At 31.4% G+C, this 25,609-nt stretch overlaps 2 protein-coding genes across 2 annotated transcripts; both read left to right on the top strand.

Annotated features, from left to right (window-relative positions):
- Window positions 1-240: 240 nt before the first annotated feature.
- On the top strand, window positions 241-781 carry LOC114758914 (zingipain-1-like). The gene is made up of 3 exons (XM_028948020.1): window positions 241-444; window positions 525-668; window positions 749-781. Exons 1-3 carry the CDS (start codon window positions 241-243, stop codon window positions 779-781), a joined length of 381 nt encoding a protein of 126 aa, XP_028803853.1.
- Window positions 782-17,881: 17,100 nt separating this feature from the next.
- On the top strand, window positions 17,882-19,515 carry LOC114758927 (P34 probable thiol protease-like). The gene is made up of 2 exons (XM_028948031.1): window positions 17,882-18,264; window positions 19,017-19,515. The coding sequence occupies exons 1-2, from the start codon at window positions 18,228-18,230 to the stop codon at window positions 19,346-19,348; spliced, it is 369 nt and encodes a 122-aa protein (XP_028803864.1). The 5' UTR covers window positions 17,882-18,227; the 3' UTR covers window positions 19,349-19,515.
- The last annotated feature ends 6,094 nt before the right edge of the window (window positions 19,516-25,609 follow it).

The following is a 25,609-nucleotide window of genomic DNA, read 5'->3' on the forward strand; positions in this document are numbered from 1 at the left end:
GGAAAGCAACAATAGCAAAATAGCATTGAACGACATATCCTGTCCTAACGCACCTTCTTTCGATTGGAGAACCGAAGGAGCTGTAACCCATGTTAAAAACCAAAACCCATGTGGTAAGTCTAAATTCACTTTTTTCTTTTGCTTTTGCATTATCAGCTAACTGTGGTATATGACATATGCTTAATAGCAAATAAAATTCATGTTTATAGGCACTTGTTGGGCATTCTCTGCAACTGAGCTATGGAAGGAATAAATAAAATAGTCTCAGGACAGCTTCTGGCTCTTTCTGAACAGCAACTCATATCCTGCGATCAGAAAAGCAAAGGTTGCAAGGGAGGTGGGTGGTACGTTAACGCATTTCGATATGTCAACAACAATAACGGTATTGCATCAGAGAAGGATTATCCATATACAGCTGACAACAGTGTTTGCAATAACGCATTGGTTAGTGTTCATGCCTGTGTTAACTAATTGGGTTGTTTAAATATATGTATTTCTTTAACTTTTATTTTATTTTGATGTAGCCACAAAAGAAATCTGCTACTATTGAGGGCTATACTTATTGGTGTCACAATCCTGTGTCCGAAAGTTCTCTTCGTTGCTTAGTTTTCCAGCAACCTGTTAGTGTTTCCCTATTTGCGAGCCGAGATTTTCAGTTGTATAATGGTGTAAGTAATGTTTTCATTAACTGACCATCCAAAAGACACGTTCTTAAGGTAGTTAATAGTTGTTTTCTTAACTTTGACAGGCAATATTTAAGGGGGGATTGCTCCGGAATTGATTCATGCAAACATGACCATGCTGTATTAATCGTCGGATACGGTTCATTTGGTGATAGCCAAGATTATTGGATTGTCAAAAACTCATGGGGATCTAACTGGGGACAACATGGTTACATCTTGATCAAAAGAAACACAGGTACTACGCAAGGAGTATGTAACATAAATTGTTCTGGTGCATTCCCAACCAAAAAAACACATGCTTCGAAGCTTGCTGCTCCCATATGAAGCACAACCTTCAGCAATAATCTACAGTTGTCTGAAGTGCGCCAGTTGTGTGTTGTACTATGGTTGTATTGGGCATAAATAAATGGCATACCATTTGCCGTTGAATAAAGCCTAGCAATCCATTGTGGTATAAAGTACACTAGTTCTGTGTTGTACTATGTATGTGTTGGGTATAAATCAGTGTCTTGTATTATGCATATATTGGGTATCAAGAAATGGCACACGATTTGCTACGAAATAAAGCTTATGTGTTTAATCAAGAATAAAAGCTCTACGTACAAACACAGACACACCTTGCCTTCTTAACTTCATAACGTGAAGTAATCCCCCAAGAAAACTTGAGTTTTGTTTTTTAATGGGTTGATAAAAATTACTAAAATTGTAACCCAAATAAATTTTTACTAGCCCGAGACAAAATGGGATTGACATAAAATGGAATTAAAGAGATAAAAATCACAAAATAAAGTGGGTTGACATGGTTTTATATATTATAATGTAAATACCTTTGGATACTGATATTTACTAGTATTTCATATGAAATTAACTAAGACTCTAATTTTCCTACCAGCATCTTGTGAATCACTGACGTTTAATAGGCACTCCCTTTGAATTAATTCATAATTTCTTATACTCTTGATCAAGAGACAGAACCAATAATGAATCTTTCGATAATCGTGAGGTTTATAGGTATCTTCCTCTATCCTACAAGTATATAGTATTGAGCTAATATTATTGAGTTGGGATAGCAGTGAAACCTTACAAGGGAGTATGTTGTAAAAACTCTGAATAATAATAATAATAATAATAATAATAATAATAATAATAATAATAATAATAATAATAATAATAATAATAATAATAATAATATATATGTTAACGAAGACCAATCTATTTATGGCATGGAATGGAATCTTTTGTGTGTGGGTGTGTGTAAATTATTTGTAGTTGTTCCATCGTTTGTTTAATTTGTTTTTTTTCTTTTTGGACTCACATCGTTTGTTTAATTAGCGAGGCAGCATTCAAGGCTCCAAGTTTTTGTCCTCAAGCTTAATGTCTTTCCAAGCAATAAAGCTTATGTGTGTTTAATTAAGAAGGAAAGCTCTATATACCTGTACTTCATCTTCTGATCTTCATACTAAATTAGGGTTATTTGTTGTGCTGGGAGATGTGAAGAAGTAAGTAATCCCCCAAATAAAAAACTTGAATTTTTCTTACTCCATGAGTAGCGGCATCAAGGGAACTTTCAAAATTACCTTTTTATTTTTTTTGCCTTCTCCCCATATATGAACTTCGGCCACACCAGTAAAAGAGGGGAGTAATTTATTTCAGGGAGAATATATAGGCAAAGTGGAAGGGTGGGGTGACAAATGGGTGAAATGAAAATTTGCCAACCATTTTTGTGAGTGTTCGAAGCCACAAAAATAAATTTCTACTCTCAAAATAGTTTTTTCAGCATATAAGAGGCTAGCCAAATTATTTAACCCGAAAATAATAGAAGAAAATAGGAAAGGGGAATTTTCATGATAAATTAAAGGGAAAATTAATCATTGAGTCCCCACAATTTTGATTCATTTGTAATCCAATCCCTACACTTTAACTCTGTAACATATTATCTTTCCATACCAATAGAGTTATTCTAAATAACTTCAAACCACTAAAACTGGGTTTCATCTTGAGATTTTTTTCCTTTCGAAAACATATCCCGAACATATTGTTCAATCCTATTTAAGAAATGAGATTTTTTGAAAAATTACAAACTTTTCAAACTTAGTTTTGATGAAACCTATCTAGTGGTTCAAGTACTTGATTTGACCTTTTTATAAAATTGGTAAAATTTTCTTAAGACCCAAGCTCTAACATTGTCAAAGCCCAATACTAAGCAAATAAGTCAACACAAAAATTCTTCTACTTGAGCAACTTCTCTATCCCTAGGCACTATGCATACACTTGCCCTTGCATAATAAGATAAGTGAATATAATTAGCTATCATTACATCTATTTTACCACCATACAGCCATAAGAGCAGATAGCACTCACTTGCAAGCTACAATCGCCATTACTTTCCTCTTTCCAGCCCACATTCTCTTTACATAATTACATATATTTATGTACAAAATTACAGCCACACATGGCCACCAAATACTATATAAGTATAAAAATAATATTTATATCATAATAGCTAAAAACTTTTTTGGAGTCTCCATCTTCGAATCTTCCCTATAAGCCTGCCTTTCCTTTGAGGAACTTGCTCTTACTGTTAATAAATGGCAGAAAAATGGGTGAGATTCAGAAGAATCTCAATAGCAAAACATCAACTCAATATATAATGTGCAATGATAATTAATTAAGCATGTAAATAGACAATGTAATTCAGAAGAACACCTTACAAGCAGATACACCTGGCCACGACACCAACTCAAGCCAGGATATTACATGTTCAAAGACATACAGGGCAAATAAACATTCAAGCAACCAAGCACAAACTATATAAGTGTCAATAAGTTTCACTACCTTTCCTTTCTTCTTCCAAGTTACCTCCTCTTGCTTGAACTTTCTTTAGTTTTGCTTTCTCCTTTGTTTTGTTAGCAATTATCAAATTCATAATACATTTATAGGAACAAATTAATACTTAACTTGGGTACATTACCATTGCATGAGAAATCTCTCAAAATCCGCAAACTCTATCTCTTTCATTTATTGTTAACTCCAAGAAATTCATATCTTTTTATCACATTTTCATCCTTAACTTCCTCTTTTAGGAGTTAAATTGTGCATAGAAATAGAACCATTAAAGAAAATGTGTTTAGTTTAGCTTTTTGGAAAGTTGTTTAGAACTTACACGTTTCTCTTTTAAGTAGGAGAATGGAGAACAACGTTTTCAAGCTATGTAAGACACCCTCGAAGAGTAGATTAGCTAGAAGGAAGCATGGAAGAGCTCTGAAAACTAATGCAAAAAACTCTCATTTTCCAATACATTTGTTGTTGGTTCACCACAACCACGGCTACAGCGAATGCAAGGAAAATGCAGCCTAAGAGGGCTGACATTTGTGGCTATTCGCTGTTGATTCACCACGGCTAATCCACAGTGAATGAAGAAAATCTGCTGCTATGCATTTCAATTACTAATGTGCTGTTAGAGTTAAATGGAAGGAGAAAAGCGATGGTTTTGGGGCATTCTGGACTGTTGGGCCTATCTTGGGAGAGCTTTGGTGTGCTAGGGCAAGGATTTTGGTGGAGATTGAGTTGAGATTTGAAGATTGGAAGAGATTTTGGCTTTACACCTTGGTTCTTCTTCTCCATTCTCCTTCTCCTTCCTCTTGTTCAATGTTTTTGCTGAATATATGTATCTTCTCATGGGAGTTCCGAACATGTGTGGCTAAAGTTTTCATTCTAGGATTATTTTGAACCCTTGTATGGATTAACTCTTGATTCCTCCTCTCACTTTGTGATTAATGATATATGTGTTTATTTTACCCCTTGCTTAATGCTTCTAAGTGCTGGATCACCATTTAGATGTTATGTTCATTTGAGTGATGCTTGAGAGGGCTAGCTTAAGTATAGAACTTGGGTAAAATTGTGTAAGAACTTAAAGTTTACTTTGTTGAATGGATAGTTTTGTTGGTAAGATAGAGATATACTTGCTAACCTTACATAGTCACCTTAGGATTAGAGCTTAAAATTGGGTTTTATTAATTGTAACAAGAGATTCAGCAATTAATAGAATTAAACACTTGTTCTTGACTTGAAAGCTTTAACAAATACATTTTGAATCCTAGACTAACACATATTTTCATTAAGAACAATTGTGAGAGGAGATAAATCAAAGGTTATGAAATACAAGGGGAATGAATAATCCTGGGTCCTTTTATCCCTTGAAGTTTAAGAATCAATCACTTTCATTACTTGAAGTTAACTTGCCCTTAATTGTCGCTTTGGGGTTACTCCAAAAATTAACTGAATTAATGCAATATAGTGCAAAACTCGGGTCGTATTCACTTTGAGGAGCCGAAAACGAAATTAAATCCTAGTAAATAAACGCAAGTAACCTAAACTATATAAAAGGGACTTTTGATTTTGAAAAAATGTTAATTAAATCCTACGAATCAAATTGAAATTAAAATACTTTTTTTTTTTGTTTTTATATAAAAGTGATTAAAATGAATGAAGATTAAAGAAATGAAAATGAGACATACAAATAACAATAATAATAATCAATCCTCCAATTCAACAACTCAGGCAATCATCACCCTAAAAGATGTGGGAGTTAAAACAATGAATTAAGAATTATAATTAAACTTTTAATCCAACAACCGAGCCACCTCGAGTTGCCACAAAATATTTTCCTAAAATCCCAACTTACTAACTGCAATCAGAATAGTAAAATGGGATTAAGGATGCTAAAAGCCAATGCTTAATTAGAATTCTTAAATCCAAATTAACAGAATTATAGCTAGCAAGAGACAATATGATCCAAAATTCCAAGCCACCTTAGAAAATCACAATATATTAACTCCAAAATCAATATGAATGTTATAACCACAACATCATAATTGAAATCAAAGCTATAAACAGCCCAATATCAAATGCTAAACAATAATCCAGCCACAATAATTTCCACAGATAATCAAATTTAACAACACAAAATTTTCTAATAATTAGAATAACTATCCTAAGACCTAGGAATTGTTAAACAATTATTAGACAGGAAATTAAAGCAACTAAAACTCCCCTTTGATGATCTAAGCTCCTGCCATTATTGTTGAATTAGAGAATTATTAAGCTCTAGCCACGGATTGCCATAAGAAATGCCATAATCAGAGCTCTGTTACGGTTTGCCATGGAAGCTCGCCAGTACAGTGCAAAAGATGATTAAGGATGACACTGTGAGCCTCTGTTTCGCTGTTTCACTCCTTCTGGTTCATTGGTTCGTCGAGAACGTGCCGTCACTGGTCCCTGCCCTCAGCTCTGTCTCCGCCGAGCTCCTCAGCTCGCTAGTTGCGTCGAGAAGGGAAGAAGATGAAGACGATGGTGATGAAGGGAGGTTCCCCCTCTACCGTCGCTCACTCCCTTGTTTTCATCCAGCCGCCAGCTCTCTCCGTGTTCGTGTCTCCTCTGCTTTTCTCCAGCCACCAGCCCGCGTGTGTGTGTCGTGTTCAGCTTCCGGGTCGGCTCACTGGAGATGATGATGAAGAGTGTGTCACCCGTTCCACTCGCCGGTTCTCTCCTCTATTTTTCTTCTTTTACCGCCGCCCCCCAACTCGTCTTCTGTTGCCTCGTGTGTGCGTCCTCTGGAGATGAAGAAGTATAGTATATTAGGTTGGGGGAGGGCAAAACGTTGCGTTTTGCTCTCCCCTTTTATTATTGTTATATTTTTTTCCCTTTTTTTTTTCTTTTCTTCATTTTTTTATTTTTAATTCTTCCAAAAACCTGCAAAAAAAATTCAAAAATAAGGTAGCATTAATTGTCCTCAAAAAACCAATTACTCACAATTAAACCAAAATATGACAATTTTGCCCCTATAAAATAATAATTCAAAATAAATTAAATTAAATCAATTAAGGCAAAAAGGGACCAATTAAGCTGATAAAACTCATATAAAAGATACCAAAATATATAAAAATAATTGAGTTTGTCAACTTGAAAGCTTTTACAAGTACATTTTGAATCCTAGACTAACACATATTTTCATTAAGAACAATTGTGAGAGGAGATAAATCAAAGGTTATGAAATACAAGGGGAATGAATAATCTGGGTCCTTTTATCCCTTAAAGTTAAGAATCAATCACTTTCATTACTTTCTAGTTTTAAATTTTCTTTCAAAATTCACTTTTCCCATCAAAAAATTGTTTGGCTCAACTTAATTAAATTCACTTAGTCTTTTGTTTGGTCTTGATTTTTGCACAAATCTCCATGAGAACAATCTTCTCTCATCACTTAGTACTTGTAATGACCTGTGCACTCACGGTCGAACATTTATCTTAATTTTTACGTACTCCGAAATTCTTCCTCATGCCTAACCTATGCAAGATGGCATAAAGAATTCATTTCTAAGCTTGGACTTACAAAATTCCAGCTACTTTTTATCCAAACAGTGGCTAAACAAAAAAACAGGGGAGAAGTACTCCTACATTCAAACTACATTACCATATCTCCTGTAGAAGCCTTTAAACATGACTATGTTTCTATTATTATAGAGCTTCGAAACAGCAGCTGTTTTCATTCATAAAGTCATGAAAATTCCCAATTAGTCGACATCCATCATCAACCATTTTCATAGCACTTGAACAACTCAACTATTGTCTCATTTGAACACTTAATCCTCCCCCAAACTTTTGAATAGCTTTGCAATTTTAATCTGAATTTTTCCAGCTGATTTAAAATCAGGTGTCCAAATCCAAGTTTAGCAAGCATTTTTTTTTCCATACATCATACCAATGGTATGCGATGCAAGTCCATTAGCTTTTGGTACCATTTTGCTCCCTTCAAAATTCGGATAGCCTTTCATGTTAAATTTCCAAACACTATTCTCTTCAAGAAAAGTTCAACATTCAACCACATTTTATGCATCTTCTAAATGCCATATATGTACTTTATTTCAATTCCTTATAACTTGGGTACATTATGGTTATTTAAAAACAACAACTCTGAGACCATGGCTCCAAAGTTTCTAATGGCATCCATACTAACAACAGAAAATTTTTGCTTCAAGAACAAGCTTTAGACCTTCGTCTCAAAGTCTTTAGGCATGATTTAAACATTTAACAATTATGCAGCATTTAAAGACATTAGCCAGCAAAATCTAAATTCGTTTCTGCTTTCACAGTATGATCCTTTAGCTTTCAAAGTCATACACCCGCTCAGCACACATATACATTATATACTTGAGCATTTAAGTACTTTTATATCATCTCCATAAGAAAACCAGACAGAGCACTAGTGCAAGAGAAGCTGCAGATTCAAACCCATCATTCTTACAGCACCATTCCACATGCAAGACCATCCTCACACTACACCCCCAAGCTTCGGTCATCTGTATGTATTTGCATTCACAAAATTTTGATCATAGTATCGAGATCTCAAGTGCAATAACAGCAAGTTTGAAGCATCTTCAAACATTGAACTTCTTTTCTCATCAAATCTGAGACAAGACACACTCAACAAGGAACCCGATGCCATTCAAACTAGAAATAGCAACATCGACCATTAACCTTCAACATGCAGAACCGGACGCCATCTTCATGGGTTAATAATCCCTGTTCCTACACACAAGACAGAGACACGGAGAGGGACATGCAACCAAGAAAACATCCTTCTTCTAGCCTTTTATCAGTGAACCCAGTGACCATATGTGATGAACATATGCACAGGTAAGAGCCCAATCTCAAAAGACTAGCCTATTAGGAGAGAGAGTCTTTTAAACTTATAAGTCTCATAATACTTATGAAATTTTCTAATGTGAGACTCATAACAAAGCATTCCGACATTCCCAACGACTCCACTCTATGAATATAAGCCCAAGAGATAGCCTAATTCCAAGAGATTAATGAGGGAGAGCCTCTTGAGTTTATAAATCCCACAACACTTGTGAAATTCTATAACATGGGACTCATAGCACCATAATCACAGCAAAGCAAGCTTAGTTCGATTATTTCCTTGTTCCTCGACTTCTCTCTCTAAAACAGATTTCCATCCCCTAAAATCTCACCGAAAAACGCAGCCACAGAAGAAAATAAGGATGGAACAGTGCTTAGGAGGCTTGCCTTGACCAAGATCGCCGGTTGCATGCAAAGAAAATGGTTTCTGATTAGCTTTTTTCTTCTTCCTCGCTCCCTCTTGCCTCGCTCTCTCTCTCTCTAATTTCTCTGGTGCCAATCGAAATGAAGGAGAGAACGGAGGTTCAGATGAATTAAATGGGTGGAGGTCTGAAAGACCATTTTACCCCTCTAATCTTTTTCATTTCCAATTTCCTTTCACTAAATTTTTGATATCATAGAATAAATTCAAAAATTTTCCACAATGTCCCGTGTAGATTTCCCTTCTCCATTTAACTTTTTTAACTTCTTTGACTCATGAAACAATTTCTCTAAACATTTCAAGTCATACATCAATTCCTAACTATTTTTTTAATTTCTTTTAAAAAAAATAGCCCTTAATTTCATAAATTAATCCTTAATACTTTATAAGGATATTCTTCCTTGATTGCCTTCTTCACCTTACAAAATACGTATCCTAAAAAATCTTGGCTCAAAAATTGACTTCTAACTATTTTTTCTCCAATTTTCTGGAAAATAGGCCATTATCTCTAGAAATTAGCTTTAAAATTATTTAAGCCATATTTGGGGAATCAAACCTCTTCATAATTTTTTTAAATACTCAAAATAATATTCCATATTGTCTCCCCAAAATTTCTTAATAATAATTTTAATAATTATTTTTCTCTTTAATCTTCTTAAAATTTTACTAGAAAATAGGCTTCTTAACCAATAAAGTAATTTTGAGGTTCTAATCCTTAACATAATTTCTTTAAACCTCATAATTTCTTAATAGCCTATTTTCTACAGCTTTAAAGCTCGGGATGTTACAGACTCCGTATAACTCAATCTCTATAATTTTAACTCGGTCGTAGCTCAATCTTTGAACTTTGACTTGCTGCAATCCAATCCCTATATATAGTTTTAATTATTTTATAATTTAGTTCCTATCACTTTTATTTATTAGGAAAATGATTAGTCAATTTCAGCTTCTTAGTTTAGGGTGGAGGTTCCTAAAGAAGGAAACTTGCATTATTGAGTAAAGGAGGATCAAAATTAAAGCCAACTTTGCTTGGCAAGATGACACTGTCACTACTACAAATTTCTTAATATTTGATAGTTATTTTTACTCATATTTAACGTTTTTGAACCATCAAATAAGGAGGCGTCATATTTGCTATATATAAATATTTGACGGTTTTTAACTGTCAAATAAGGATACACTTATTTGACGGTTATTCACAAGAACCATCAAGTATAGGTACACTTATTTGATGCTTTATAATTATCTTTCATTATATATTTTTATTAATTTTTTTATTTTTAATATTTACTATAACATATATTATAATCATAGAATGCTAGCAAGCGAACCATATAAAATAAAGATGTTATATTTATGGAATTCAAAATCCCATACATTATAGATAAACATCATATAATTCAAAAGAAATTAATCACTTGAGCACTCCCTATATAAAATTATTGTCTAATAAATTCTTTGAATTCTTAGAAAAAAACCTATCTTGTAAAAATTTCCTAGATATTGTTGTTGATCAAACACCATACTCCAAGCTCCTCTATTTCCATATGTATATATCCATAACTGTCTGAAAAAATCTAGCTTCTATTGCCTCAATCTGTAACAAAAAATTCCTAAAAATCAGCACAAATTAATCGCCATTGGCTAAATACAAGGAATAAATTTTGATCGAAACAAACTACTAATTTTATTTTTTTAATCATAAAATAATTCCTAAAAACTGTACCTAAATGAAATAATGCTGCAGCTAATGCAGCATATCTCAAAACTAATTGATTGTTGAAAATCAAATTTGATTGTCCATAAAGGATAAATGAAAAATCAGCATATGACCCAGCCTTGTATAAAGATCTTGTTGTTCTTCAAATGTTATGTTCATCAATATCTGAAGCAAACATTAGTAGCAACAGTTTTTTTTTTTTTTAAGTTCAACTATTAGATTTGATTCATAATTCATGCTATATATAATAATACGCAAATTACCTCGTCTGAAATCATTTCAACTGACACACTTTGTGGCCCATAACAAATGATTAATGATAAATATATGTAAAAACTACCATCAATATATGCAAATTGAAAATAAACTAAAATATGATAACAAGCGTGTGAAAATTTGGGTTGATCAATATCAATAGTTAAGGATCTTAAAATAGTCTGTCAAAGCATAAGAGTGTTATTAAAAATACCTATGCAATACTCATGCAAACACAGAAATAGTTCAATGCAATTTACTTCTTCCAATCATTGTCCTATCTCTTGTGTGGCTCTAATCAACTCTAGTGCATTTTCTTAGACTTGGTTTATCCTTGTAGAGCAATACATTATTAGGACCTAACGCCAATCAATCAAAATTATAATAAAAACTCAATAGAATAACTAAGAAAAGTAAGTAGCACAACAAAATTAAAATATGACATAACTGATTGTTGTGCTTCTCAAGTTAGAAAAAAAGGCATAATCTGTAAATAAAAGCATACAATGCATTCACACTTTAGCCTATAAGCTAATTCAAACTGTAACTCAACTATCCAATTAATTAGACCAATATCTAAAACTTGTGTAATTCAAATATCCAATCAATTAGATTAGTATCTAAAAACAGAGAAAGGGGAAGGCTATAAATTTGTGTAATTCAAATATCAAATCAATTATTCATAGAGATGAAAAGAACAAGAAGAAAATTTCTAAGAATTTCATCAAACTATAAGCAAATTTCTATGAAGAAATTAAGGAAAAATGAACAAGCAAGGCAATTCAAGTATTAGTAACTCCTTCTTTAACTCAATAACAGCATCCTTATAATTCATCTCCTTCCTTGGGCTAAACACACAAATTGGCCTCTTGAACCTCAATTATTTCATATCAAAATTTAAAAATGGAGACCAACTGCTTACCTAGTTTAGGTGTTTGCCTTTTGGCATAAATGAATGATTGGAATGACACTTTCTTGCGCACTTCTTCTCTACACCAAGGTCACGAGACAATGGTTTAAGGTTTAGGAGTCACTGCTTATGCTACTCCAGAGGCTAGGCTAAATGAGAGAGGAAGCTAGGGCACAAAATCTGAGTAAGTATTTTGATGCTAGATATGAGATTGTGAGAAGGGTTGGATTCAACTTTAGAATAATAGATAAATAGAATATAGTGTAGGAGAAGATTTAAACCTTAGGTCAACCAGATCTAAGAATGAAATCGATCTATTCGCTGCAAAATCAAATGATGAGAGCGATGGCCAACACCAATTCGATTTCAACCTTCTCTTTTTCACAATGTTCGTTAAGTTCTTGAAGGGGAGAGGTGGTAGTGCGATGGTGAGAGAAGGGCGGCTGCCTAATGCATATAAAGTGAGAGCTTCAACAGAGCGATTGAGAGAATCAAGATCTATTATCACCTAAAATAATATGAAAAGGGTTAATATTTGACGATTATATAACTTAACCGTCAAGTAAACACTTATAAAATTTTTTTAATTTCTTCATAACAAATATTTGACTCTTCTTATTTTTAACCGTCAAATATAAGTTTCTAATACTTGACGGTTTTTATAAATAACTGTCAAATAAGCACTATTTCAATTTCCATCTCATCTTATTTAATGTTTTTATTCAATAACCATCAAATATTAAGTGTCATCTATGATAAAATCTATAGTAGTGTGTCCAATGACTCCGTCTAAAGACATTATTATGCTCACAGGCAATGTGGCGAATTGCCATGCGCCTTCTTTATCATTTTTAGCTTCTTGCAATAGTACATCAAAGGTGACCATCAAACTTGTTCATTCCATGGCCATTATTATTAGTACTTGCAATAGTATATTTATTTATTATAAATAGCTAACTTAGCTAATTTTTTTAATCTACTCAAATCAATCAACTTGTTCTTATACCACCTTCGATTCTTAATATAAGAGTTAGTTGACCAATTTGAATAGATTAAGAAAACTAGTTAAGTTAGTTATTTGTAATAAATAGATGTTTTCTTACTTAGAATATCCTTACTAATCAAGTATATAGGTTAGAACTACCATTATTACAAAAAAAATATATTGAAAAATAATGGATAAATTAGGATCAAAATAAAAGTCAAACGATATTTATATTAAGGACTAGAGGTAGCATTAAGGATAAGAGGTTGTGTTTTGCATTCTTTTTGGCAGGGATCAAATGAAACATAAATATGCTGTACACAAACCCACATACATATATAAAAGGCAAACTGGAGAAGGAGTACGTTTACGTCTGAATATAGGCTTCATAAAAGGCATAGCATTATGGCAAACACGCCACAGAGGATGCCTAACCTTAAGCTGAGCATTCAAAGCCCAGAAAAATTTTTAGACCAAAATATCTAGATTTTAAATTTTTGACCTGACAGAACTTTATTAAGTGTTCCAGAATTTTTTATGAACACATATTTTCATTAAAATTCTGATTAAGAGGAAATCAATCAAGTTTTATAAAGTACAAATGGGATTTTAGGTTCCAAAATTCTTGAAGTCGAAGTTTCATTTTAATTTTCATTGCAATCAAGCAGTTTTACTGTCCATAATTTTCTCTAGTTTGTTTAAAAACCTTCAAATGATTTTGCTTAACCTGAATGAAAACTCAAGGTCAAAATTTAACCCCTTTTTGCGTTAATCTTCATGGGAATGATATCTTATTTCTAATCTGCTACTTATGCTGGCATGTGTGCTTGTGATATATGATTGATGGTTGATGCTAAATAGAAAACTACTCTCTCTTTTCCAAACAATAAAAAGTTAGTTAAGTTGTTTCACAAACCAAGATATTGTAGTTAGGTCATTACATGTGTCCTAAAATATATATTTTTTATTTTACTCTTGAAAAATTGACTGAAACGTAATAAAATAATCTTTTCAAAATACAATTTTTATTATCTTTTGTCTCTCTCCACTCTCTCCTAATTAATACAAGAAAAAGTGGAAAGATGTCATTAATTATTCTAGCATGATTAATGGCATTCATAGAGTTGTAAATAAATGTTGAAAAAAATCCCGGTTTAAAAAGCTTAAAAACACGTACATTAATGTGGTTGTGAGAGTGAGACTCATTAAAAGAATTGTTAATCATATTATGAATATTGAAACAGAACCCAAAAAACAAAAAAAAATTGCCTATCAATGAAGTTCTGACATTGATCGTCAATGACCATTAGCAGCCGCTTGGCTATTCGGTGAGATTGCCGATGAGAGTGACTTGAGTTTGCTTTTTAAATAAAGGGTAACATTATAAATTACCAACATTTTAAAATTTCATTTTAGTCTTGCTGGCTTATTTGCAATTTTGCATACTCAAGTATACTTTTGGGATTTTTAAAATTCAAATGTCAATTTTTTAGCATTTTCCTGCATTTTCAACTCTATTGTATTCCCAGCTTGTTTGAGGAAAAATTACTGTCGTGGCAGCAATTTTTTTTTGGAGAATTACATAAATTCCTTAAAAAATCATTACAAAATAAGTCTTAAAAATTATTATTTTCTATTTTGAAATTTAGTCATTACAAGCTACTTGTTATTAGGACTTTGTAGCAATTATTTTTTACTTATGATCTCATTATAATTCTTCCTTTTTGGGGCCAAATTTTCGCATCGGCCCTGATATATGTAAATTTTAGACATTTGAGACATTGCAATCTCCATCATTTTTGGCGTGTGAAAGCAGGAGAATACAAGAGAGGAATGTCTCTACTAACTTTTCTCTCCACTTTCTCTTCACTTATTATCTTCACCATTAGATCAACTCTCAATAATTAGATTTAATATGCTATAAAAATATAATTATAATATTAAATAAAATTATATATAAATAAATTCAAATATTTAAAAAAATTGATTTGAATAGTTTAAAATTGTAATAAATAAATAAATTTGAAATTTTAAAGTTCAATCGGAATAGTTCACAAGGGTAAATATTTATTATAATATTTATGTTTTTTTTTTTTACTTTTTATCTTATGTAAATCTGAGTTGTTTGAATTCAATGTTAAATAGGTATTTTATTTAATAAAAAATATTAATCCAATCATATTAAATAATAATCCAACGATGGACGTAATGAGTGAAGAGGAAGGTTGGTGATAGAACATTATTGGGGAAGTGGGGACACCAGCTTCTGTGCAGAAGCAGCCAGAACCGACCGTGTTTCACGTTTCCTCGTCCTTTAGTCCCCAAATTCTCATGGTTTTGCATCAAATTGCCAATGGACTAAAATAAATAATCAAATCGCTATTACTCCTTCGGTCTTTAATATAAGATATATTTAACTAATTTAATTAGATTAACATAGTTAGGTAAGTTAGTTAATTATAAAAATATGAGATGTTTTTCTTAAAACACCATAATCATTTTTCTTAATATCTCTCTCCTTTTTCTATTTGATCATAATGAAGGAGTACTATAGAGATAATTTAAAAAAATTAATAAATATGATAAATGAGTCTTATATTTAGGATCAAAATCAATTCAACAATTAAGTCCTACATTGAGCACAGGAAGAGTACTGTTTTTTTTTCCAATCTTTATCTATTGAAAAAGATGGAATACAAGATTCCCGAAGGAAAATTGTTCAATTCTCATCCGTTGGTTAATGCCTTTGTTTGTGAGTTTTGTGGCCACGCGTTGTAATACAAGCAATGTAGTTAGTACAAGATTTTCCACGTCTATTATCATTTATCAACAAACGTGGAAAGGTACACTTTTCCTCACTAATTAAATATAATAGACAATAATCCTTCCTAGCTTTTACATTTTCCTCACTTTAATACTCCTTTGAGTACTTCGGTCTTTGCTATAAAATTCACTTTGCAGTGTAAATTACAGTATAAAATAGATTTTATATTACAAAATCAAAAGTATTGTTATTTTTTATGATGTAAGAACCTATTAGATTTTAGACTGGTATATTACAACTACAGTGATGTACTCTATTCCTCGGATCCTTAATATAGAATCTAATTATTAAATTAATTTTGGTCCTAAATATAAGACTTATTTCTCAATTTTTAATATCTCCTTCAAACATAATCAAGTAGAAAAGGAAGAGAGGATATTAAGAAAGATGATTATGGTATTTTAGGAAAAACATATTATATTTTTTTATAATTAGTTAACTTACCTAACTTCTTTAATCTAATCAAATTAGTTAAATAGATTTTATATTAAGGACCAGAGGAGTATTATTTTTCTCTTTCTCCATATATACTCTCAATCCAGGTCCTAAACCAACGAGCAAGCGACCGCATATGATTAGCTTTAAGTATAACATTTTTAAAATTGGAGTAAGAGAGTAAACAATTAGATTATAATAAATGTTATACTTAACAATCAATTCTCTAATAATGGAAAATAAAAAAATTAAGTATTTTTTGGCATCAAAAAATTAAGTATTTTATAATCTATAACAAAATATTTCTGGCACTTAAATCTGTCAAAACAGTAAACTTGCAATTCAAGAATAAAATGAAAAATTTTGCTTGTTACCTTTATTATTATTTATTTTGATTTTTTTGGTCAGAAATCTTCATTTCTTCTGATTATTTGATTAAATCATTGAGAATTCAGAATTTGCATGTAATTAATCTGATATGATTTTATTTTTATTTCTTCATGATTTAAGGGATCGAGGCCATCATATATATATATATATATATATGTATTATGTATATATATTCACATTGTCATTGGCCCATCCCCCTCCTATTTCGAGTGGATAGAGCATACCTCGCCAGCGCATCAGTTATTCCATCTTCTCTCAGTCACTACTCACAAATAATGTGTGCTTGTTTCATGGGAGAATCGAAAGAAGATATCTATTAATTTTGAAATTTTAAATCATTTTTTGTTTACTACTATTTTTTATCCTTAATATAAGAGGTAGTTTGATACTCAATTTGATCATAAATATAAGACTCCAATCCACTTTATTTCTCATATTTATCTATTTTTTTAAAATAATTTTTGTAGTAGTTGCCCATATTAAAAATTTCATAAAAATAAAGTTTTAGCTAATATGCATGATTAGTAAAGGTATTTTAGGAAAAACAATACCTATTTATTACAAATAGATAACTGAACTAATTTTCTAAAGCTTCTTGAATTAATCAACTAAATCTTATATTAAAGGCCAAAGGTAGTATATTTTAATAATAATTGACAACATTTAAAAAGCAAATGATAACATATTTTTGTAATTATTCCTGATTTAAGATTTTGAAATTTTTCTTATTTTATTTTAATTTTGATATTTTTTTATATATTTTAAAAATAAAATTTAAATTAAATTACTTGAGTGTCTATCTCAATGTAATAAAAAAAATCATTTTATACTATCTTTGAATTTTTATTTTGATATCTGTACTTTTTTATCTTTTAATTAAGTAAATTCTATAACATTGCGCTATTAGTACTATTATTTTTATAACTTTATTATGTTAGTACTATTAGCTCCTATTCTAACGCTAACGGCAACTACATTAACAAAGTAACAAAGCAAGATTAAAAAATTTAATCAAGAGAAATAAAACGTATAGATCCCAAATTAAAAATTGGACAAAATATAATTACTTACAAAACAATTTTCCTAAAAATAATAATAGATATGATGGCAAAAATAAATAAATAAATAAATAATTTCAAAAATAAAAATCAAATCAAATAAAAAATAAATATCTTAAAATTCTCAAAGTAATTTTAGCCAGAATTAAAGATCTAGAATGATGGAGGGTATATTAGTAAATTAACCTTATTACGATATAAATTTTAATTAAGAAATATTGTTACAGAGTAATTGGTTACCAAACTTTTTGATTAATTAATTGGTTAACCAAGTTAACGACCTGGATTTAAGTACATGATTTGAAAATAGGAGGAGCTATAATTAGATAAAAAGCAAGAAATATTAAAATATTTTAATATTTTTTTATTTTCATCGCATGAGGTGCAAGCAAACTCAATTTTCTTCCCAATTATGTTAACCATGATAACGGAATTGTGGCTCCCACCCCCCCCTTATATATCGGACAATGCTAAGTAAGAACCCAATCCAGGCACTCGATATCAATCTCGTGGACTCAATCGGCGACTGTCGTCTCCTCCGTTGGACGCAGTCACAGCACAGCGCCTCCCTGGGTCCCTCCCTCCGTCGCGTCAGAGACTCGGAGCGACAGAGCTCACAACCTCGCAGTCGCCGCCCCAACCTCCCTCTGCTTCCATCGTTCCCCTCCCAAATTCCTCCTTTCGATAATTCTCAACTTTTCCGTACGATTTTTCTCAGCTTCAGGCGAAATCCATCCTCAACACCATCCGATCGGATCACAGTTGACTGGCTTTGGTTTTTCTGATAGTAGAAATTTGATTGAGTTACTGGGTTTTGGTTTCTGACTCTGGTTACCGATTCAATCGCCATGAGTTTTAACTCCAAAGAGGGAAATAATCCCGCAGGTTATTGTTCATGTTCTTTACGTCAGCTTGTTTTCCTTTTAATTTATATATTTATTTTCTCAAATAGTGAGTAGTGAATGGGACTAAAGTATCTGTCGTTAATATGTCTTGGCGGAAAATCTAGTTGGCTGCGGTTTTAGTGGATAATAGTATTGACGATTTAAATTGGAAATTTTTCATCTTTTTTTATCTTTCAATTTTATCTTGTTATGTGGCTGTCGTTTATGCCTGCTTCTTCTTTTATCTTGTTATATGGCTGTCGTTTATGCCTGCTTCTAGCCACATATTTTTTGAGCTTCAGTTGTAAGAAGCCTCGATGAATAACATAGGTGTTGTTGAACTTTAAGACTTGCCCTGTGCTTGAATATTTTTTAGATATATAAGAAGACTGTTCTTCTTTTTTTTCAAAGGCTTGATATAATCTTTGTATCTTACATTTGCTCTCATTTTGATTTAGTCCTTCAAGTATTAAACCATAGATTTTGGTCCCTCACAGGATAAAATGGTTTAAGTTTTTATTAAATTATAGAGACTAATATTTCAATGAAAAGAAACTTGAGGATCAAAACCTATAGTTTGAAATTTAAGGGATCCAAACCAAAATAAGGATAAATTTGAATGACCAAAATTTATATTAACCCCTTTTTTTATTTAAAAAACAAAAAATCTGTTGGGGGTCTCTCTTATTTCTCTTAGTTTGGTATGCTTCAATTTCTCTCACTTTCTGGTCCATTTGTCCTTTTGGTTGGCAGGGTCCTCAAGGGCTACTGTGGCTGATGATGAGCCTAATGAGTATTCCATTTTGAATCTAGATCTGGATAAGTTCACTTCTGAAGAAGAAGTCTCCCATCTATTTCAAATGTGGAAGAAGGAGATGAAACGAGAATATCAAACCCAAGAAGAGGAGTCAGAAAGGTTTCAGGTTTTCAAAAGTAATTTGAAGTATATCAAGGAGAAAAATGCAAAAAGAGAGTCACCCAATGACTGCAAGTTGGGTTTGAACCAATTTTCAGATATGAGTTATGAAGAGTTCAGCAAAACTTACTTGCACGAGACAGATGCACCCCCTCTTGAGGAGCTGTAACTCACGTAATAAGGCATTATAAATGAAGCCAAGGATCATATGTTGGACGTTTGTAAGTCTTGTACACGTTTGATGTATGTGTTTGGTGTTAAGAAATGGCAAATGATTTTCCTTTGAAATAAAGATTGTGTGTTTTTATTATTAATAAAAGCTCTGTACGTACTCTATACCCTTTGATCTACAAAATGAATTAGGGCTAATCGCTGCACTGAGGGGTAGTCTAGTTTCTAAGTACTAAAATTGTAACCCCAATCAATTGTACTTATTGTGGGCCATCGCACGACCAGAAAACTTAAGGAACTATATCTTTTTCTGGCCAAACGTACATATGAAACTATTTATTAATAATGTCATTTGAGCTTGATCTCTTGGTGACAAAATAGAGCCTAGTGAAAGCACGATTACTGTGTTTTCAAATTGACCTGGGTCCACGGAAAATTAACTCTCTTTCCTGTGAGAGCCAAAATTCTCCCGCGTGATTCAAGTTTCGTGGAAAGTTAAATCTTACTGTGGTAATAAGAAGAACCATGCTGGAAATCAAGGATGGTTTAAGATGGGTGCCACCTAGAGGTCGTTGGTGTTTGTTTAATTTTAAGAATCGAGTGATAAGTGATGGTTCTAGCTTAAGATTGATGAATGCATCTGTTGAGGCCGTGAAAATAAGCTGAAATATAGAGGATAAAAAGCTTCTAGTCTTTTATCTTGTTTATGCACCGCAAGATTGTGATTGTAAAGCTTTCTTCATGAGAACTTCCTTTTGGAAAATGTTGCTCAGTGTTACAACCTAGCTTCTTTTGATAAGCTAAGGAATTGTTTAATGGGTTTATTGCATTTTTTGTTTCTTTTTTTGTTTGTCTTTGACTCCAAATAGATTATTGGCTAGCTCTCGTCTTTCTTATGACCTGATTTCATGTGTGTGAGAAAACCATCATATTTATCGCATGAGATGGGTGGAATCTTTTTTTGTATATATAATCATTATTGGTCCACGTGGTACTTTCAATTCTGGTCGTTGTGTGGAAAGGCTTTTCAGTAAATGATTTATTATATAATATTGAGCTAAAATAATTGAGTTGGGATCACGATTAAACCTTATCTTGAAGTATGTTGTAATAACATGAGAAAACTAATTTGGTAGTTACAGTTTTGTCAGATTTTGAATCGAGTCCCTCTAATTTTGTTTCCTTTTTATTATTGAATCCTTATACCACTTTGGTCCTTATTATTTTGTCACCTTTAGGAAAGAATTTCGATTTTTTTTTAATTTTTCATTTGTATTCTTTTTAATGCTTTATTTTTAATTCTACTCCTACTACTTATAGTAAAGGTCAAGAAAGAGGGAATGAGTGAGAAAAAATATGCTAGTATTTAATACTCTCTATAATGGGGGCAAAGTTGAAAGATTTAATCTATTTAATACTCTCATTGACATGTGAAAAACTACTCAAAGTGACAAATACTCCCGCTGGTCCTATTTATAAGTTTTGAATTTGGAAAGAGGTGTAGTCCATTTATAAGCTTTAATTTGGGTTTGTCTTAAATTTAATAAATATAATGTATTTTTTTCCATGTTGTCGCTAGTTATTTGTCGCCCTTATTTTTCTCGCATCGTATTTTTTCCACACATTTTCTTTCATCATTTTTCTCATTTATTATAATGACATATTTGAAAACAAAAATATATTTTGAATCTATTAACTAATTACTCGATTTGATGCTTGTAAAAAGATCAGACTAATAAGGACCAGAGTGGTAGTTTATTACTACGTTACATGGGTAGGTCCTTCAGTTAAAAATTCTCCTAACACCGTTAATGAGTTGTGACATAGCACTGAAAAAGCTGCGCTTCCTTTTTTTTCCTTAAAAACTTGCTGTCTCTCATCTCTGAGCCAGTCACACTAGTTTTCGCTGCCAGAAGAAGTGTCAATGGTCATCGGAGCTTCCTATGGTAATTCTTTTATGGCGGTGGCAACTGGGTTCAGATCACTGGAGAAGGGGAAAACATCTCTGTATTTGATGTGTTGCCGCTCGGCTTTAGATCCACGCGGCTTCTCCTGGCTCATGGTCCCATCAGAAACTAAAGCACGATTTTATAATCAATGATCACCGGATGTAGTTAAAATGCCTTTATATCTCTATGCTGAGCGTAGGAATTTGTTTATATATATGTTTATATATATATATATATATATATATATCCACAACCCATTTTTCAAAGTCCTTATTTTGTCAGGTAAGTCTGAATCTGAATTAAATAATACTGATAGTGTTTTATTATTAAACTTTCTTAATGTAAGACCTAATTGAGGAGTTAATATTGATTCTATATGTAAGACCTATTTCACATATTTATTAAACTTTTTTCAAATTAACTCTATTAATATCCCCCAACAATAATTAAGTAGGAGAGTGAGGGGGAAATTAAGAAAGATACTGATAGTGTTTTAGAAAGAATATGTTATATTAACTAATTTAACTAATATCCTTAATTCATTCAGATTAGTTAATTAGGTTTCATAATTTATCTTTATTTTAATTTTCATGTTTATAATTTCAAACTTCTTCAAATTTATATCAGTTTAAAATGTTAATTTCTATATTTTAATAAAAATTTGGACTATTTTACATATTGAGGGATTAAAATGTTATATATGGGGTAAAGTAGCATCTACGACCCATATATTAGTTTTTAGATACATCCATCATCCTGATGTTATTTTTTTTAGTTACATCTAACACCTTGATCTTATTTATGGTTTATGGTTCTAAATACACTATAAATAAAAGAAGAAATTTTTAGGTTAAGTTCCTTATACCCATTACATCAATTCTCCAATCATACCTTGATCATGTGTTTTTGTTTATTTCATGTGAATTCATAACTAAATACTATTAAATATTAATATATACATATATATATAACATAAGAAACTTTGCAAGTATTGTCGTAAATAAAATTAAGATATTGAAAACATAAAAAAAAAATTAGGATGCTAAATATATCTTAAATAAAATTAAAGTATTTGATCCACGTCAGAGGTAACATTAGGAAGGGGGTGTTATTTCACACACACACACACACACACATATATATATATAGATGAGGCTGTGGCATGTGATGGGAATGTTTTTTTTAAATATATGATGGCTTGTGCGCGTGGCACTTTCATTCATTGTCTTTGTTCATTTTGGTGGACTTTTTGTTTTACGTTGTATGGGTGGTCCGTGGTCGCTGGGCGCGTGGAAAGCTTCTTTCCACGAGGTGCCTACTTTAGCACCTAAACCCTTTGATTAAAATCACCGATTTGAGTATTTGAACCTGTCGTCTTCTTTCCAGCGCTGAGCTTCCATTATTGTCTTCCTCTTTTAGTGATATCCATATAAGGAGGAACCCGTGTCTTGGGGCATGTTGTAACAACTCTATATATAACAACTTTTTTTTTTAATAATTTTAACTTTTGAGGAAAAAAAGACAAGACAATCATGTTTTAAATCATTTACCTTGCTACTAGCAACTTTAATACCACTTTTACGAAGTTTCGTCACCTTTTTAATACTACCTTGATCCTTAATATAAAAACTAGTTGACTAATTTGAATAGATTAAAAAAAACTAGTTAAGTTAATTATTTGTAATAGATATGTATTATTTTTTCTAAAATATCATTGTTAATCAAGTGTATTGGTTAGAACTCACATTATTAGAAAGACTATTTTGAGACAAAATGGATAAATATAAAAGACAAAGTGGGTTGAGGTCTTATATTTAAAACCAAAATCAAATCAAATAAGCTCTTATATTAAGGACCTGAAGTAATACTATTTAAAACAATTTTTTTTTTTTTACGATTTCAGCATTTGAAAATAAATACAAATAAGAAGGTCACGTTGTTAAAAAAGGTGTCGTAAATGATATTGGTGAATTGGTGAAACTCTATAAAAATGTTATGAATGACATTAGTAGTGTAGTGAATGATTTATAACGAGGCTCTTGTACTTGTATTTTTTTCAAGTGTTGAAATGGTTAAAAAAAATTCTTCTAAATAGTGTTGATAGAGTGGTGAAACTCGTCATAAGTGTTGTTATTGCCGTTGGAAGTGTGATAAATGATTTTTAACAGGGCCTTTTGCTTTGATATTTACCTTATGTGTTATTTTGTATATTTTTATAGTAAATAGCTTGGTGGGTCAATGATTATCAAACCTTTTGCAAGCTAGGTGTTTGCACTACAAGTGTACAGGTCATGATAAATAACAAAGTGATGAGTAAAATTTCGTTCTCATGAATATTTGGTTACAAAACCTTGTCAAGTATTGATTATCACACTTTTACCTAATTTGAGTTATATAAATATATCAAGAGTGATTAAAAACTATTTTCAAAATCAGAAATTAATAAAAAAAAAAAGTGATTTTTTAACTCCAAAAAAAAAAAGGGTCTTAGGATTATGTAACTTGAATTTTTTTAAAAAAAATAAAGGATCATACTATTAAATTTAGCAACATTTCAAATTTTTATTTTAGTGATGAGTATTTATTCGGAATTTTGAAGTTTGAGATATTCTATTTTGTTTTTTGAAATTCAAAGAGCATTTTTTTAAAGAAGTTTTTGCGAATAAATATGCATGCAAGAAAACTACTATATGTATAAGAATGTGATGAAATCTTTGTCATTTTATATATAATGAAGCTCAATCTTTGTTTTTTTTTATATATAATTGTTTGCACCTGTGGCACTCTCAATTATTATATTTATTTATTTATTTTCTTCAGTTCGCAACTGTATGGGCGGTCGTGGTCGCTGCATGTAAAGCTTGGCGCTGCCCCTGTCGCTATTCTCCTGGCCCCAAGCTATTGATCTCAGATTATTTGTCTACATTCTTCCTCCTTTCCCTGTATTTCCAGATACTCCTCATCTTCTTAATGCAAGACCTATTTAATTAATTTAATTAGATTAAAAAGTTAGATAAGTTAGTTGATTATAAAAAATATGACATATTTTTTAAAATACTATAATTTTTTTTTTAATATTTTCAATCCTCCTAACTACTTGATTATGATTGACAAAATATTAATAAAGATAATTTGATAAATATGTGAAATAAGCCTTATATTTAGGATTAAGATTAACTTAATAATTAGATTATATATCCTGGACCGGAGGAGTATTTTCTAACTTTTCTTTTCTTATATGATTAGTTCATGATCAGTAACCCCTATTCCGTTATATCTCGTAAAAGTGTGCGTTTGAGCACCTATATGTAGCTAGACAATATTGAAAGTAAATAAGTAGGAGAAGAGAAATGAATACAGTATAGATATCCTGCTGTATTCCAAAGACTATTGAGTTCCTTTGGTATGAGGGAAATGGAGAGAAAACAAGGAGAGAGAAAATTTTAATGAGCTTATTTTAAAAAATTAAAAAAAATGGGGTTAAAATATTTTATTAATTTTAATTACTCTTTTATCTTACATTTTTTTCTTTATCAAACTTTTATAATATCACTTCTTCAATTTTTAAAACGAATCATTAAATTTTTTTTTCCCACCCTTTTTCTTGATTTCCCTCGTACCAAATAGACCTATTGCGTCTAGTGGCACAAGATGCGCTCTTGGTGGCACTTGGTCTGGGATCCGATCGCCAGCTCTATTAATCAGGCTCTATGCTTGCTGTCCAAATCCAAAAAACAAAGAGATATCCTGGATTTTATGAGATTTTCCTTGTATAATCACTTATAATACACACAATTCGTCTATAACTACTTAACAGGTATGGTTTTTCACTGCTTACTCAGAACTACTACAAAAACTATCAAGGTTATTGCTCAGGTTGCTCTCAGTTAGAACATCCTGATGAAATTTGAACAATGTTGATTTCTACTTCACAACAGTATTTTAGGAGAATTTTAATTGTGATAATGATAAATGATAACTTTAGAATTTATTTGAATTTTGACAATATTTTCATTACAGAAGATAAAACAATATCAAATGGATATCACAGCAATCAAAAGTTAGGTAAGTTAGTTAACTATAAAAAATATGACATGTTTTTTCTAAAACAACATAATCATCTTTCCTATTATATCTTCCTCTCTCACTTGCTTGATTAGTTGAGGGAGATCCATAGGAGTAATTTAGAAAAATTGATAAAAATGAGATAAATATGAGAAATATGTCTTATATTTAGGACCAAATTAACTTAATAATTAGGTCTTATATTAAAGACCTGAGGAGTAAATAAATAAATGGCAAACAATTTG

Source organism: Neltuma alba, unplaced genomic scaffold (assembly GCF_004799145.2).
Source record: "Neltuma alba isolate B1F8T4 unplaced genomic scaffold, ASM479914v2 tig00010773_pilon, whole genome shotgun sequence".
In the NCBI taxonomy this organism is placed as follows: Eukaryota; Viridiplantae; Streptophyta; class Magnoliopsida; order Fabales; family Fabaceae; genus Neltuma; species Neltuma alba.